The 18,127-nt window shown below is 42.0% G+C and overlaps 1 protein-coding gene across 4 annotated transcripts; it reads left to right on the top strand.

The window, feature by feature from the left end:
- Nucleotides 1-922: 922 nt before the first annotated feature.
- On the top strand, nt 923-10,147 carry CLDN12 (claudin 12). 4 transcript variants are annotated; one of them, XM_051802134.1, is made up of 4 exons: nt 1,873-1,959; nt 4,072-4,139; nt 6,199-6,496; nt 9,312-10,147. In XM_051802134.1, the coding sequence occupies exons 3-4, from the start codon at nt 6,220-6,222 to the stop codon at nt 9,377-9,379; spliced, it is 345 nt and encodes a 114-aa protein (XP_051658094.1). In that variant the 5' UTR covers nt 1,873-1,959; nt 4,072-4,139; nt 6,199-6,219; the 3' UTR covers nt 9,380-10,147. The 4 variants fall into 4 exon arrangements, with proteins under 4 accessions (XP_051658092.1, XP_051658094.1, XP_051658091.1 ...); XM_051802132.1 differs by lacking the exon at nt 1,873-1,959 and adding an exon at nt 923-1,420 and having other exon boundaries at nt 6,199-10,147; XM_051802131.1 differs by having other exon boundaries at nt 6,199-10,147.
- The last annotated feature ends 7,980 nt before the right edge of the window (nt 10,148-18,127 follow it).

Here is an 18,127-nt window from a genome sequence, read left to right as displayed (position 1 = left end):
CTTTGAGATCGAGTCCAAGCTATGACCCAACACCACCATGTCAACTAGACCATGGCACTGAGTGCCACGTGCAGTCTTTCCTTCAACACTTCCAGGGATGGTGACTCCACTACCTCCCTGGGCAGTCCATTCCAATGTTTAATAACCCCTTCTGTAAAGAATTTCCTCCTCATTCCAAACCAAACTTCCCTGGTGTCGTTTAAGACTGTCCTCTTGTCTTACTGCTAGTTGCCTGGGATAAGAATCCAGCCGCCACCTGAGACATCCAGCCATGCTGGAGAGAGTGCTTCAGCCTGTCCAGCCTGCTGTAGCTAAGGAATTGAGTCAGCCCCATATGAATTTGGTGTCTGTTTTGTGTCCTCCCTGCCAGGAAGTCTGGGAGGGCACTGGTTAAGTGCTGCCAGAAGGGCCTGGAAGACAAGAAAGTCCTGCCAAAACCCTGTGCCAGCTGGGTGTGGGGGCAATGTCCTGCTGCAACGAGAGGCCTGATCTGTGTCAGTCATCACAGGGGAGCTTGAAGTTACTGTTTAGGAGCATTTACCTAGGGAGATAAAACTTGCCAGCTGAGGGCTCTGCAGGCTGGGAGATGCTGATGCGATGGGATAAAACAAAGGAGAAAGCAGCAGTGTAACATTTATTGTGATACTCCGGCACAGGTTGCCCTGAGAAGCTGTGGCTGCCCCATCCCTAGAAGTAGTCAAGGCCAGGTCGGGCAGGGCTTGGAGCAATATGGTCTATTGGTGATTCTGTCAGAGAAGTGGTGGATTCATCATCCCTGAAAGTGTTCAAAAAATGTGTGGATGTGTCATATGGAGGCATAGTTTAGTGGTGGGCTTGGCGGTGCTGGGGGAACGGTTGGACCTGATGGTCTCAGTGGTCTTTTCCAGTTTTAGTGATTCCATGATTCCATGCTGCGGCTGTCCTCTGTTGACGTGAATCGAAGCGCTCCTGGGTAGAGGAAAGGCTGCAGCGTGTCCCTCCTGCAGCCTTGGCTAACAAGCCCCGCCCCAGTGGGGCTCCTGGGACCTGGAAGTGAAAATGAAAGTGAAACTCTGGGCATTGGCAGGAGACGGGGCAGCGTGGAAGCATCACTTGGAAAACCCAGCGAGGCAAAGCACACCGGGCAACAAGCTGGGATGTGCTTGGATGTTCCCCAGAGAAAGATCCCTGTGCTGCAAGATGCTCCCACAGCTACCCCTCTAGGCACTCTCATCCCTGATTCCAGCATGTATTTGCACTGAAAATGCCACCAATTGCTCCAGCTGCTCCTCACAGCAGCCACCTGCAAGAGCGCAGACATCAGTGCACGTTGGCTTTGGCTGCCCTCTGGCAGAGAAGTCCCCGGGAGCGCAGGTCTTTGGGGCAGGGGACGGGCACCACCCTTGCCAGGACTCGGGGTGACGGCAAGTTCCTTGTCGAGGTGAGTGTGATGGCAAGAGCTGCCTCGCCGAGCTGCCTCCCACCTCTGCCCTTTCGCAGCCGCAGCTGCTCTCTTACTCGAAAATAACTTTTTTTTTTGTCAGACTTCGTGAACACTGGTGTTAATCTCGCACGTAACCGAGGGAGTGGGCGTGTGTTTAAAAAAAAGAACCAGCTTGGCTTGAACGCCGCTGGCCGCTTTGGGCAGTAGCAGAGTGCCGTAGTCAGGTTCCTCTGACTGCGGACAGCTGGCGTATTGGAAGAACACGTTTTAAAGTCCCGGCTGTCTCGGCCAGGAGCCGGAAAGCTGCCTCCTTTCCCCTCACAAGCGCACAGACGCGGGCGGTCGCTGAGGGGCCGCCCCGGGCCGTCCCTCGGGGGCCGCCGGGAGTTGTGGTGCCGGGCCGGGCCCGCACTGCGGCGGCGCGGCCGCTCCGCCCCACAACGCCCCGCGCGGCCGCGGCCTCCCCAGAGCCCGGGCGGGAGCGGCGGCCTCGGGGCCGGGCAGCGGCCATGGAGCCTCGGCTGGGCGGCGGGAAGGTGAGCGGCGACACCGGGGGGAAGCTGCCCGGGGCCCCCGGCCTGGGTGATCCCGATCCCTGCGGCCCTTCCTGGTTCCCCTCTGCGAGTCCGGCATCGCAGTGCGGCAGGTTCCGAGCGCTCCCGCGGGCGGGGGTCGAGGGTGCTCTTCGGGCGGAATCCGTGTGTTCTGTTTCTGCTCTTTCCAAATCAGTTGATAAAATAATTACCCGTGTTCCAGGTTTTTCTTGGAAGTCCTAATCTATGAGCTAGGATCGTTAGTTCTAACCCAGTATATCTGGATTTAATTTTAAAAGGAGTTTTGTAGAATTGGAACTGCGTGATTGATTTCCAGAAATAAAAAAAAAACACCCAAATGAGTAGTGGCACTGGCTCTGAAGCAGTTCCTTGCGGTTGCCTTGAAACAGGAGAGCTGTTGGCCTTTACTTTTTGGTGGCCAGTTATCCAAAACTCATAATAAACCTTAAACTGCTAATGCTGTTGTGGATAGTTAGAGAATCCATTTGCTTATAAATTGTGTTTATCAATTATACTGTGACCTGTCTTCTACAGGGCTTTACAGAACTGCAGTGGCTCCGGGACCATGGTCTTCTCAAGGCCATGCAAGGGAATGCACCACCAGTATTAGACAATAAAGTCAGATGGACTAAACAGACAGAGGAAAAAAACTTAATGTCTACAGAATTGGGTATTGTGGAATATTTACATAGCTGCTCTGTACCTGTTTATTACAACAGCTGGTGGCCACAGGTTTCATCATTTAATGGGAGGGACTACTGGGCTAGGCACAGCTCTCCTTCACAGCTTTGTTTGCCTGTACTAATTTTCCACTTAATTACGGTTGTTATGGTTGTTTATGGGTGTGAACCTGCTGAGGGAAGTCTGTGTGTTTATCTTGGCTTTAGTGCCTGGGAAGTGCTCAGAGAGCTTGAAAATTAGTCAGTAATGTTAGTGAACAAAGCTGCTGCTCCAAGCTGTGCAGTAATACTTTTCTTTTTTTGAGATCCAAACTTAAAAAGAAAAAAGGACATGTTGTCTCCACATGCAGTGGAACGTGATGATGCAGTTAGTTTGCCCAAACTGCTACTTGTAGCAGTCTTGATGGACCTGGCAGTGGGAATCCGAAGGGATGCTTAATCTGATGGTGTGTGCATTTTCTGTGTATTATATGCCATAGCAATCCATGTTGGAGTGCTTCAGATTTGGAGATCCACTTTCTCAATGAAAAAATTGGGATGCATGTGTGTGTTCTCATTCTTGGCTAGATAGTTTGATAGCAGAATTTCTTTGGTGTTGCATCCCAGGAGCCTATGTGTATATTAATTTTATAATATTTCATGTTTTGATATAGATAATTTAGAATAAATTCTGTCCTTGTACATGTTAGTCCAGCAAACTCACCTTTAGGTTGTAGCATTTAACAGTCACATCATGACACACTTGTAGGTCTGACTCTGTCCAGTGGAAAAGTGATTTTACTATTATGACCTGCATAGTTGCTTTTGGGACTCAGATATGGGGGTAAAGAGAATCCACAAGAGGATCCTTTCTCTTCCTCTGGAAAAGCTGGACAGCCATTGAAACGGCATCATCTGTATTTCCTGTCTTTCTCATGTTTCCTTGAAATCTTTGTGTAGAAGCCAGGAAGGAATAGAGAACCACAAGTTTATAAACAATTTAGAGCCTGTGTTTTGTTTTCTGACACTAAATGATCATTGCACCTCTTCCTCCCTGCTGGTTAAGCACAACCTTGAACCTAACATCTGAAATAATCATTCAGTGTGATTTTACATGGATTTTTTTGCTAGAAACATAAAATTTAGAGTGTGAACATCTCTGTTCCTCAGAACACCCATAAGAAAGGGAGTTTTATGATCCTTTCTTATCTGTTGAGACAAGTAGGTAGAAAAGAAGCTCTGGGGAAAAAAAAGGAAGAAAAATAAAGTAGTTTGAGTTTTGTTTTTTAAATAAGAGGGAATTGTAGAAAGACAATGGAGTTGACCTCATGCAAACATGTCTGATATTCCTAATCTCTCAATTGCAGTGAAAACACTGTTGCTGAAATTGCATGAGACAAATGTGATGCTGACTCTTTTTTGTTCTGTTTCTTAGATGCAGTAAGACCCTTTTTTCTACTTCTAAAAGTTGCTAAGTTTTCTCTTGATTTGGACACGCTGCTGGTAAGTACTGGATCCATTTAAGACAACATCTGTTTTGTTACTGTCTTAATCAGGGATCTGTAAATGTAGCTATAATTATAGCCAGCGGTATTTGCAAGATGGGACAAGTCTCCCCTGATGCGGGGATCATAGATAACTTACTTATTTGCAGTAATTTACTGTTGTAAATCAATTTTCAGAAGCAGTGGGTTTCTGAAGCTGGTCAGTCATGTGTTTATTCCAACTGCTTCTCATAGAGCTTTGTCTTGGAGAATGCCCTATCTGCAGGGCATTCCTACCTGGAAGTTTTATCCAGGTAAAGGCAAGCTTTTTATGAAAAAGCTAAAGTATCAAGCTTGAGGAGAACAAAATTTGATGCTATATTTACCCCTCAAGCTCATTTGTTATAAGTTCCATTTTCTTGCAGGTTGATTGTGTTGACCTTACTGAAGCTGAGGTTAAGCATAATATTAAATCAATTATGGTGGCAGTAAGTCTGAGTTCCCCCTACCCAGGGGTTATCCTGTTAATGACCCACCATCTGAAAAGGCTACTGCCATGAGAACAGTAGCTTGTCCACACTCAACGACTCTTAGCAACAACATAATGCCATCTTTTTGATGAATAAGGTACATTTTTAGCATAAATGTTGTTGTCATTGTTTCTTTTCACCAGTGCTTCTAAACAAGAGTATGATAGGCACTTAAATGGTGCCTACAATCCATTGCAATCCTTCAGGGTTAGATGGTATAACATAAATGACTAATATTTTCTTACTACACAAATTGTGCTAGCTATCTATATGGCTTGCTTTTAGTCTGTTTCCAGTATACATGGGAATTCCTTATCTGAAAACTGGAACTCCCTGGCCATTTGATGTTTGCAGATGTAGAAGGAGAGCAGGGGATCAGATCCAGATTTCTCTTTGGTTGCAGCCACGTCTGTAACCTTTCTGCAATACAGATACTCAGTTACTTGTATATGTGTTAGGTAAAACTTCTGGTACCTAAAGTGTTTTATGACTTTAGACAAATATGCACATTGCAGTATAATGATTTGGAAGAGATTTCAGGAGGAGTTTATAACAATTTGCAAAGTATCTGGTCATTTTTAGGTACTATAATTCTTAGTGTCCAGCTTCAAGAACACACTAGGGTGAATGCTCAGTGCCTTCTTTAAAGTGTCTTGAGCATGCAGAGAAGGGATAACTCTAGTCTTTTCTTTCTTTAGTTTTCTTTGTTGTTTGTTTGGTTTTTAAAGACCCATCATTGAGACTGTTTCCCAGGAGCTCTGCAGGTAAGGGGCGATACTAGGGACACAGACAGTCATTATATTGAAATGAAAGCAGTATTCTTCAACACTAGGTCTGAAAAGGAAAATGTGAAAGGTGAAAAGTTACCTGCTTTCTGTAATTGTGTGCTTGGACTGTTGGTTTTGAAAGGCAAAAGTAGTGTGGAAGAACTGTCAGTTGCTTTTAAAAAATTCCTAGTAAATTACTCAACAGAGCCTCCACCACTAGCTCCCAGCTCTCTCAACAGTTTGGCCTATATAAAATGTGTATAGCTGCCTACATATGCATTCCATGCCAGTCTAATGATGCGGCTTTTAGGCAACTCCCTTTTACTCACATGACAGCGTGGTAGAACTGAACATACAGTGTGATACTACATCTGGGCTGAAGAGAGGGAGCTGCCAGCTGAGGACAGGTGAACTTAAATCAGGCTCACTCAGTGATACACCTTCTTCTCCTGGACTCTGTGACAAAGTCCGTGCAGTGACACAGAGTGAAAGGCTGTGTAGACTCGCACAATGAAATGTGTTCCTTTTTTATCTTGAACACAGTGAATTTAGCAGTCTGTCAGATGAGCAGTCACAACAGTGTGAAATAATCTGATGTTTCATTAAAGCGTGAATGTGGTAGTGTTACTGCTGTCTTAAGTGTGTCAGACAAAGAAGGTGCCACAGAGTTAGTGCCTACCAGCTGCCATGTAAATTTATTACATTAGTCAACTATAGTTAGGCCTGTGTCCATAAACTTTCACTTACTGATTTTCTTTTATATTTTTCTTTTTAATTGCAGGAAAAACTTCTGTGGGCAAACATGGGCTGCCGGGATGTTCATGCAGCAACTGTACTGGCCTTCCTCAGTGGAACAGCCTCAGTAGCCGGACTCCTTGCAGCAGTTCTGCTCCCAAACTGGAGGCAAATGAGACTGTACACATACAACAAGAATGAGAGGAATGTGACCGTTTACACTGGACTCTGGATTAAGTGTGCTCGCTTTGATGGGAGCAGAGACTGTGTGATCTATGACCCACAGTGGTACACTGCTGTCGATCAGCTGGATTTGCGTGTTCTGCAGTTTGCCCTTCCTCTGAGTATGTTTACTGCTGTCTCAGCTCTGTTTCTCTGCATGATTGGCATGTGTAACACAGCCTTTGTATCCACCGTGCCAAACGTCAAATTGGCCAAATGCCTTGTGAACAGTGCAGGCTGCCATCTCGTGGCTGGCCTCTTGTTCTTGCTTGCCTGTGCCATTTGTCTCACTCCATCCATCTGGGTCATTTTTTATAACAATTATCTGAACAGAAAATACGAGCCTGTCTTTAGCTTTGACATCTCTGTGTTTATTGCCATTGCCAGCGCTGGTGGTCTGTTTTTCACCTCCATCCTGTTGTTCCTGTGGTACTGTGCATGCAAAAGCCTCCCTTCCCCATTCTGGCAGCCCCTCTATTCCCACGCCCCCAGTATGCACAGCTATGCCTCGCAGCCCTACTCCGCACGCTCTCGCCTCTCTACTGTAGAACTTGACATTCCTGTTGTGACACATTCATCTTAAGGAGACAAAGTCTTGGAAGCTGAGCTCTTGTGCTCATTCAAACCATGAAAATTGCAGACTTGATTCTCTCCGCTGCCCTGCACTGAGCATAATCCTTTGTAAGGTCAAGTTTCCCAGGGCGCAAAGCAACGGAGATCCACATTCAGCAAGTTCATTGCTGTTCTGGTCTGTTTGTTACTTCTTGAACAACTTGGTTTTTGGGGGTTTTTGGTTTGTTTTATTTTTTTTTAACTCTCAGCTCATTACAGACAAAATTGCTGCTAATGCTGGGACAGTACACTAACAACAGTATCTGTCCGTTGTTTTGCTTACTGACATCAAAGCGGGTTTGAACCCCTTAGATATTTGATAAGCTATTACTAGATGCTGATCCTGTTGTAAGACCCTTGCACCCACGTATTATCCAGATGCAGGCAGTGGAACTGAGTGCAGGAGATTCACTGAGTTTCCTGTTCATCTAGACACACATATTTTATGATGTGATATGTGAAAAGGGTATTTGGCAGACTAATTCAATTCTGTGCACTGTTCTTTGTTTTTCACTGCACACACAAAAAGCTACTCGCTTAGGAACTTCTCTAGCAGAATTAATGCCAAATTACCCTTTATTTTCAAAGTAGCCATCAGAAGGAATAAAACTGATTTAACTAAGAATGTTGTTTTGTGCTGTAATAGCATTTTGTGAATTACTGGAGGCTAGAAGTTTTTTGCGAATTTTATTTCTAGTCTCTTTTACTAAGTTAGCAAATTCATTAGATCTATTTTGTGATTAAAACAAAAACCACTAGTATTTAAGAATTCTGTTTAGAAGCTTGAATGTTTTATTTGAAAGCCTTCTTAAAAATGGATTTTCAAGTAGGATATAAAGTGTTCAGTTCTGGAGAGAAATGTCACACTACAAAACAGATTAGGAAAGCCATGAAGAATTCTGAAGGCTATGGGAGATTTTTTTGGAACACTGTACACAAGCTATAACAACATCTCTCTAGGAAGGGTATTATATCCCTGGGGAGATATTTTTTAATCTAGATTTTTTTAAAAAAAAAATGTATATACAAGTAGCAATGAGCTTGTGTGTTTTTCAGAGTTGATCTTTATGGTTGTTGGACTTTTCACACCATTGCTATTTAATTAGTGATTAAGGCTTAACCTTTTCAGCCTTGTTCTTCAACACCTTTCAAATTAAGCTATTTTGAAATCCAGTTATTTCCTCTGCTGCCACCTCTCAACTGCAGAAAGTTTCCCATTCCTATTTTCTGTAAGATGAGGTTTTGAATAACTTGTGAGCTTCACCTTGTAGCTCTACAAGGATGAGGAAGGACTGTAAATTCCCAGCCTGGGATGTCTTTAAATCACTTTTTTCGTTCTAAAATGCAGAGTGGCAGGTGAGCCCTAACGATCATAGCTCTTCAATGTGGGCTTTGAAATTACTTGGAAATTTGATGACAGTGAGTTGAAGAGTGCTATAATTAAGGCAAGTATTTGATTCTTTCATATTTTGGCAAATTGAGATCTTATGTTTAAGATGTCATCCCAGTAAGGAAAGTTGTTTTGATTGGTGGCATTCTGGAGCTTAGTGGATATTTGCATTTCATTAATTCCAGAATAAATTTGCTTTTCTAAAAAAAATCAAGTTCTTTAATTCCAGTTCTGAAAAATCATCCAAGCTTCTGAAAATCAGTTAGTTTCCTCTTCTAGGTATTAGAAGTGGGAACAAATACTGTGCTGGGCAAATCTTGTTCTGTTAAATAACTATGTTAAGAGGAATCATTGTGATTTAGCTGATAGACATTGGACTTCAGTGGATTGAGGGAGGAAGCCGATCTCTGTCATAAATTCTCAGCAGTCAGTGAAACAACAGTCCTTCCCTGCAGAGTGCTTCATTAAATTGCAGTCTAAGGAATTAACACTGTAGATGATAAAGAATATTTAAAGAGATAGGCCTCTAAAGTTACTTGAGTTTAATACCTTCTTAAGTTTACAAGGTATGACAGTATGAAGTATCTTTTTTCTTTTGTATAATGATGTGCAAGACAGCTTTTTTTCTTCAAAACTGAGCTTTGCTTTACTGTTACTCTGGTTGCCCAGCCATAGATGCTGTTGCTGTTTTAGCTGCCCATGTCCTTGGATGCTTTGTAAGATCAAAGCAAGGGGGCCACTGGTTTATGATTTCACATCAGCTTGTCTCCCCGTCACTTCAGTGTCTTTTCTTCTTTGTGCCTTGCTTAAGTTATGAGTTGGTCAGTAAATGTTACTTTACAGTCAGTGTCTGATACGCTTTTTGAGCCTGAATTTACAAAGCATTTTGATCATTTTGGAGAGATGATCAATAGATTTCTTGGCTATTTTAAAAGGAGCTGAATCTTCAGCATCTCCAGAACAAGAATGGCATCCTGGCAAAGTGTTTTCTACAAGAATGTAAGTAAGTGCAGCCAGTGTTGTTTTCTGTGCACTTTAATAGCAGATGTCTCTGACAGCTCTTTTGTATTCCGACTTTGGTTTTTATGCACAAAACTTTCAATTTGCTGCTGCCTAAGCTGATAACTTGTTGCTTTGAAAATTGTGTCTTTCCAAAAGTCTGAGATGAATGAGTTATGAAAAGTGGAGATCCAGAAGTTATTGGATTCCAGTGTAGGTCCCATCAAAAAGACTGTTGCATCATGTTGTATCACCAAAGCACGGCTGAGTTTCTTTCAACAGTGCTGTTCATGTGAGTTTCTGCTGGATCCTAAGTGAAGTTATCTGGAAGTACTGTGCTGTATTTCCTTTGTTACAGAAAGAGGTGGCCAACCTGTGACACTTGAGTCAGCTTTTCTCTTGCTAAGGTTGCCATGGTGCCCAGCTCCAGGGTTGGGAAATGACAGGCCTTCCTGTTTTGAAGAAAACAACACATGTATCCTGCATGTGTCTGCCAGGGAACAAACAGCCTCTGGGGAGCAGTTAGCACCCCTGCTTCTGATCAGCTGCACCTTCCTGAGCACTCTGCTGAGTGCAGGACAAGCACTCTTGGTCTTGAACAGATTTTAATTTGTGGCTCATGCAGTCAAAGGTTGGGTGCTCTGGGATTACAGGAACCTGTATTCTTTCAAGTAATTCCCGTCCAACTTCTTAAATTGTGTTTAGTTACAGTGTTGGTTCTTTTTATGTGAAACAGAAGATATGTATTTTTAATAAAACAGTCTCATACAGATGCAGTTTATGTTGATTAATTTTGTGGTAAACAGTAACTACTAGAATACGAAAGACTTTACCTGTTTTGATAATGATCACCAGACCATTTCAGGTGCCTTAACAGGTTTAAAATGTTGTGCATACTGCATTTTAACTCCCTAATTTTATAGGACTCCTTTAAACAAAACAAAATAATTTTAAAAAGCACCAAAAAACCCAAACAAACCCTTCTGAAAGCTTGACTGATATATGTAATTTCACTCTATTGTAAGCTAGTCCTAAGAAGTTCTAGCATCCCTTTCCCCTTTAAAAGGACGAGATTGATTTCCCTTAGGCTAGAGGATTCCCTTTCTCTGCCTGTGGCCAGAGTGTGATCTGGCAGGCAGGATATGGCCCAGCCCCACAGAGAGCCAGAGTATCAGTGTGGCAGAGCAAAGAGCACAGTCCTCACTTTGTGCCCATAGCCCCATCTCTCCCTGTGTCAATTCTGCCACTTAACCAGTCCAGCTTGCTAACACAGCTGAAAACTTCCATGCTGGGATAAGATTTCCATGGACTGGTGAGATTTGTGTTGTGTTAGTGTCACATGAGGGGGATTGTGGCATAAGCCATCTTCCCGCCCTCCCCTTTGCTGTGCCGGCTGTGCTGTCAGCTGGAGAAGATGCTACTGCCTGGACACATGAAAGTTGTTTGGACATTCCAGAGACTTGCGACAGTCTGGAGCAACAGTGATGGTTCATGATGCTTCACTCCTCTTGTGTGCTGGAGCAACCGTGATGGTTCATGATGCTTCACTCCTCTTGTGTGCTGGAGCAACCGTGATGGTTCATGATGCTTCACTCCTCTTGTGTGCTGGCAACTGCAGCTCAGCAGCGCTACAGTGACTCAGTACTGAGCCTTTCCACACTGTTATGGGGCAAAATACAAACCCTTTGAGTGTTAGAAATGCTGATGCCATCGTGCAAGTTCACAAAACCTGAATTATTTATGCAGAATGGAGTGAGGCTTGCTGGTAATTCCTCTGGATTTCTAGTCTTCAATCTGGCATTCTAGGAAGCTGGGTTTTTATCTGCTTAGGGAAGTAATGGTTATATGAGTTCTCATGGAGTCGGCACAGTATAAAGCAGTTGTCAGTACCACAACTCACTTGAGGGGGTGGAAAAATGATTTTATAGTCTTCTTCATTTCCTCCTTTGCTGTCCCTTTCAGACAGGCCTCCTATCTCTACAAGCTGGTATAAACTTAGGGTCTAGTTGGATGTTGATATAAATACTAGGATGCAGCAAGCTCAGCTTCTCCCAAAATGTGGGAGTGCCTCACTTTTTTCATATTAAAATTCCTAAAAAACTACCCCACCTATTTGTGCTTGTTGAAAACAAATCTCTTTGCTGTTTTTCCCCTTGTTTTATTTCACAAGAGTGGAGTTCACATATGTGGTTCATCGGGTATGTAATGTTACTTGTCCCTTCATGTATCTACTGAGCAGGCAGGTAACACACCTCAGAAGCAGCATAAGCTTTTTTGTATGTTTTTTGTTCCACTGCTACATCAGTATTCATCAAGAGGGACATACAGAAGGCTCATCAGAGGGTAAGAAGGTAGTTTCTGATGTCAAAACTGCTTTTTATCCACATTCCAAACAGTCAATTTGTGTATTCAGGTATTAGGCTCCTAGATATGTGAACTTTGTCTTTTGGGCGTGGCAGCTGCAAGGAGATGTAAAGGCTGAGCGCAGGGCAGCAGCAGTTGTGGTGAGCTGTAGGGTAGGAGTGATTGACTGTTTTGAGGAGAGAGAACAGACAGCTGGACTTCAAGAGTAGTTAAAGCTCTAAGTATCTGAATAAGCTTTACTCAGCACCAGACTCCCAGAAAGTTATAAGCAAACTCTGAAAATACAGCATAAAAGTACTGCCCAAGCAGTATGTGTCCCTGGGGACCACAGATGTTGACCAAATGCTCAGCACCACTTCCTAGCTATATGCCATGCCAGAAGATGCTGTTTAGCCACCACTGCCAAGGCTGGCATTTTAGCACCAAAGCCCGGTGCTCTTCAGTCTCTCTATGATCTCACCACCCCAAATTATAGACCTTCCACCAATCAGAGGGGTCTGTAACCATTGATATTACACTAGTTTTCTTCCCAAAGCTGCAACATGTATAAATAAATATTTAAGATCACTTACAAATTCACATTGGAGTTTAAATAAATACTAGCAGTTATGTCAAAAATAAGTTGTTTCCTAAACCAGGTCCTGGTACTGCAGACACTTTCCAACCTACTCTTCAAAAGGCTTCAGCATGTGCTTTTTTTTTTTAATGGGCTTAAACAGATGTAAATATATTCTGCTACCGGAAGATGAAGTTAACGTCGCGACGGAAAGCTCTAGACACCTCAATGTGAGAATCCAGGAACTTCGTTTATTGTAGATTGACAGTAGCTTAATATACACTCTATAATAGGTTCATGAATATTACAGAAATCATGCTCATTATTGGTACTCGGTTAGGTGGTGATATCATCTTAACTGCTTCCCATTGTTTACACGGGTGGCTCGTTAAGTGCCTTTGTTTTGGTAATGCCTAGCTCCTGTTTCTCAGCTCAATTTAGGATACTCAAGGACACTGCTGCTTTCTCACGGCCCTGCTATCTCTAACTTTCTCATGGGCCTAGGGAAACTGCTTATACTTTAGCAGTAGTCTTATACTTTAGCAGCTCATCCATAGCCTTAGCCATGTTCATATGTCCTCGCATTTCTAACCAATCCTCTACATGAAGTCATGTCTTATTGCTCCTTTTGCTATTTATCTTCTCTGCTTATTTAGTTTTCAGCCCCCTGGGTGGCTAATCTAGTCTGCCTCCTGGTCACAAGCACAACTGCCAACGCAAATCTGAGTGGAAGTAAAAGGGCAAGATGGCAGCTTTAGGTTGATTCTTCATGATGCCTTACTTTGATGCCTTTGTTTTCTCACTTAATGAGCAATTTACATGAGAAAGAGTCTGTTAATTTGAAAATTTTTTAAAGTGGTTTGTGTTTATTAATTGTAGAAGCTGTTGAAAAATGCTGCATTTGGAGAAAAATGTTGAACATCTATTAGCAAGGCAAAAAAATCATGTTTCAAAACATTTCAAAGTTTGTTCCCTTTCTTTTCATCCTAATTCACTTAGAAAAAGATGGTATGGCAAGGAAAAGAGGCAGTGAAGCATAAAAAAGAGTTGACTTTCTGAATTTGAAGATTACACTTCTTTAGAGTATGTATGTATGAAGAAATCTCAACTGCTCATGATATTAGTAAGAAAAGAAGTAATTTTTAATCAATTAATAGTGCCAGATATTAAGATATTTGCATTAGCTTATAGGTTGTATGGGAATGGTTTAGTGTTATCTGTAGAGACTCAGCACCAGAGGTTACTATTATTTCACTGTTTTGACTCTAATCAAGTCAGCAATAATAAAATGCTCAGGTTCTTTCTACTGTTGTGCTAAGATATTCTATAGACAGGTTGAGTTTCCTGGCAAAAGTATCATCTTGGGAAGCAGCTGAAAAGTAATTGCATTCTTACCAAATGGGATGAGTGGAGGGCATATTTTTACAGTACAGCCTCAGATCAATCAGACTGCACAAATTTAGCTGCCTTCTGTTGCTGACTATTCTGCTTGATTAAATTATACATCTCCCAGGGAAGGCCTTGAGAATAACAAGCCCAGTCATCAAAAAAAACATTCACCTTTCTGCTCTTTGTTAGGCTTGTGGTGCAGGCACTTTCAGGTCTAACTTGGTATCTGCAACTCGGACTAAATGCTGTTGACCTCCTCAGCCGCAGGGGTGAGGACATCTCCCTTGCAAATAATTGGGAGAGTCAGCCTAACAGCTGGGAAAGAGCTGGCTCTGCAAGCTTGGTGGTTTCTGGCACTGCAGCTTAGCAACTACCAAGGTGCTGGTGGGGCTTTCAGCAGTTCTTGTGTCAGCCGCTGCTGAGTTATGGGGTTCGTCGCTCATTAAGGTACAACAGTTCCAGTTGGTTTGCATGTACGCTGTCAAACGCCATGTGGCTGCCCCTTAATTAGCCAAGGAGTTATGAGAACCTTGAGAACCACTAATCTTGATGGCTGATGCCTCACTTGAGAAGTCCTCTGAGAGCTGTAATTCTCTCTGGCTCTCAGTGCTAATCTGCTTAGAGCTGCTATAGAAGATCTTGAACACTGGGCAGAACAGAATTTGCTTGGAGCAGGTTTCACTACTCACAGTAAGATTCAAACACATCACAAGGACTTCTTGGTTTAAAACACGGGTAAAGAACTCAAAAAGGTCTTATTAGATAGATAAAATGAAAACAACATAATTTGATGAAATATGCCTCTGAGCTGCTTGTGTATGCATGCTAAAATACTAAAACACTGCAGCTTTCATTTGATTCTCAAGTGATCCAAGTAAATTACCTTTTCTTTAGAAGAAATGTTGCATTTGACAGTTTCTGTCCTTAGAAAATTGTCCTTTTCTTCTAAGAACCTTTCTGTACATCATACCTCTCTTTGTTTCATGGATGGCCTCATTCCCAAAACAATTCCAGGGTCCTTTGCTTTCCTAGCATGGCCAAGTCAGTTCTCTGGGTTCAGATGTCCAGAGCAGCCCTCAAGGAAGCATATTTTACAAGACAATATCTCAAATGACACCTCATTATTTTTGCAGGGCACCAGAGATGGCATGAGGGGCTGTAGAAGCTCCTGTATGGTCTGTCATAGGTAACACAGCCTATGAATGGATTTGCTTGAATGTTATTGTAAATTAGCAAACTAAAATCAATCATGCTTCCTGGGTTGGTTCTGGAAATTATTTTTTCTCACAGCTTTTTTTACAATGTTTTGCATTTCATTTTGTTATTGATAATCCTCTACTACAGTAATTCAACACATTTTCTTGGCTTTATTTCTGGCCCTGCTGTCACTTCTGTCTCCTAAGAGGAATAAACACAAGTTCCTAATGGCAGAAAGCTATTAATTTGTTTTCTTGAGCTCTTAAAGTTTCCTCTATGCTTTGAAATTACTATTATATCTCCTGAAAATAATGTCTGTGGCCAACCACTATGCCAGTTGTGTCTCTTGTCACTTATCCAAAGCGCACAATTGTAACTGAACATAAGAAGGGAAGATGTAGCAGAAGGCAGGACTTCCTTTTCCAATGACACAGACATGGAGGAAAAAAATCAGAAATTTGGACATCAGATTTAAATTGAAAATCCCCATTCAGTATATGATCCACCCATAAACAAATCTGTCACCCACTGTCTAGAAAGAAATTATCTGTACATCAAAGCAAGGATTTGATCAGAGTTGTTTTGAAAATGTCTGTGGTGTAAACTCACAGATTCCCAACATCCCAGTTCCGTAGCACAAGCAAGGAGATTTGGACAGGATGCTGTGTTCACTGGAACATTTGTAATGCTACTACCTTCTGAAAGTTCTCTGCTTTGGGTAATACAAGTGAGTCTATATTGTGAAACTAAGCAGGGTAATCAACACTATCTTCTCTGTATCTGAACTTCTTCAAAGGAGCAAGACATAAGTACTTGACACAGTCAAGATTCCAGGTGAAGTAATTCTGGGATGTGTGCTGGAATGATGATACATTCCTATTTTTAAATATGGGAATTTTATACTGCATATGAAAGAAGAATAAAAGGTTCCTTTTCTATGATGATGTAGAACTGGTATTGCACAAAATTGCTGGACAATAACTAGACACAAATACAATTTCTTACTTAGCCTTAAATTAGCCTTAGATCAAAGCTTCAGCAGGATGTTTTGGTATTAGGATTCTTCAATTACTTAAGTTGATTCAAGGACCAAATTATTTTAGCACTTTATATAGAAAATATTCAGAACAGAGACATATGAGAGCTCAGTACTACAGTCTTTGCATAGCTATATGGCATTTTGAACCAAATCCAAATCTCCAGCAGGGGGGAGAAAAGTTGAAGTGCTGAAAAGCCAGGAAATACACAGTATTAAGAAAAAGATCCAATGTCCAACTGAAATAGTCTGTTAACTCATATGATATAGATTGTGAAATGCCAAGAGAAAATCTGGTCCCCTTACAGTTTAGAAAATGGACTAAATAAGAGCAGCTGTGTGGGTAAATAATTATCCCATTCTTTGGCATTAAATTGTTAGCTGATTTTTACCAGTTTTTGACAACAGAAGTCTTTCTGTTGTTAAAGCCTGGGAAATAAGAGCCAAGGGATATTTTCTGTCAGTTTGTAAGCCAATAGCTTAATTCAAGTGGAGTTACTAATTTCTGGAATGCGACAGAATCCTTCTTTTCTTGGGCTGATCCATTTTGTGACTCTCCCATTTACCCTACCCCAACTGACCGTAGCTCTACAGTGTCTCTCTTGCCCCAGCTATGACTGAGGCAAGACTTAATGAGGCAAAGCCAATGATAAATACAAAACATGCAATTAAGTCTCATTACATTAATTCATTCTGAGGAAAAAGAGCAGAATCTTGGAAACAGATTTCTCTAGAGATCAACAGCAATTTTAAACAGCACAAAGCAAAACAGCGTGATCTGTGTGGTATTGTGGCCATGTTCCCAGGCCTGGTTAAACCTCAAGACAGACCCACATGAAATCACGAGTTGCCTATCTTATTTCACAGGTGGATTAATGCTGTTCTGCATGGTTTTCAATTACAGAGGTGCTGTGGTATTTAAGTTTTGTGTGAGACAGATGAAAGTCAAGTCATCCTTCAGTTATAATTTTGGTGTAACTGGTTCTTAGGGGTGTCCCTGTGTGCACACTCAGTGCCCCAAACTCATTAACTCCCTGGATGATCCAGGAACTCCACAGGTAGTCCCTGCACAGAAGAGACAATCAACTGAGCAAACATAAGGTGACAGACTCTGCTCCTCACCACCTCCACAATAAAGGATCTGACTCTTGTGAGAGATCTGCAGATGGGGATTTCAGACAGTCCTAAGGGTTCCTCCCAAGCAGCTCCTGCTGTCCCAAGACAAATTTCTACACCTAAAATTGTCACTTAACATCCTGGGTAAAGACTCTGGCTCTTCCGGAGCCTCCTGGTGGTTCCTGCTGCAGCACTGACTGGATTGCATGCAGACAGGATGCTTGTAAGCTGTAGAAACTGTTCCTTTAGATGTAAAAATGGTCACACAGGACAATCTTTTTGCATACAGTTAATGCAGAACGATGCTTTAGTTTAAAATAATCTACAACAATGGATTATGCACGTGCTGAAGTAGTCACACAGGAGCCAGCTGGCATGTGAAAATTGAGCAAAGAAGCATCTGGGGGAGTCTCCTCTGATCCAGCAGCTCCTGTCACTACCCAGACTGCAACTAACCATCCTGTTTAGGAGATCTGAGCAATATCCCTGTGCCAAGGCCCCAGACATTATTTTTCTTGAACAGTCCGTCCATTTTTTGTACAACACTGCTCAGCCAAAAAACAAATCAACCCTGCCATCAAAGAAATGCTGCATTTAAAAATTAGTCTTTGCCTAAGTCCAATGTTTTTCAAAATAAATTAGTTAGCCCTGCTAAGAGTGATCAGTTCAGTACAAGATATATTAGGAAATTCATCATTCTGTTTTGTTTGAAATATTAGAGAGGGCTAAATGCTAACAGCTGTTTATGCGCTGTCAGATTTGACTGAAATACAAGTTTTGAAGCACCTGGCTTGTCATTTTGGTCACAGTAGTACTACAATAAATCTAACAATAGACTATAATTCAATTTGACTGCAATTCAGCACTATTAACCATTCTACAGAACAGTGCACATAGAGCTATTCACAACTACTCCTTTTCAAAAAAACTTCCCATGTAACAGGAGCTGAGAAAATTAGAAGGCAAAAATTTTCACTATATGCCTTTTTTGATGAGGCTAATATTTTTATCACTCAGTATAACCACAAGATAATTCAGTAATTATGCAGATACACTTTTGAAAAGTATGTTTATTCCCTAAATATTAAGTGAGT

Source organism: Manacus candei, unplaced genomic scaffold, assembly GCF_025592945.1.
Source record: "Manacus candei isolate 608988 ecotype Guabito, Panama unplaced genomic scaffold, ASM2559294v1 h1tg000056l, whole genome shotgun sequence".
NCBI classification, from domain to species: Eukaryota; Metazoa; Chordata; class Aves; order Passeriformes; family Pipridae; genus Manacus; species Manacus candei.
Note: the sequence above shows the minus strand (reverse complement) of the source record. Positions and strands in the feature narration are given on the sequence as shown.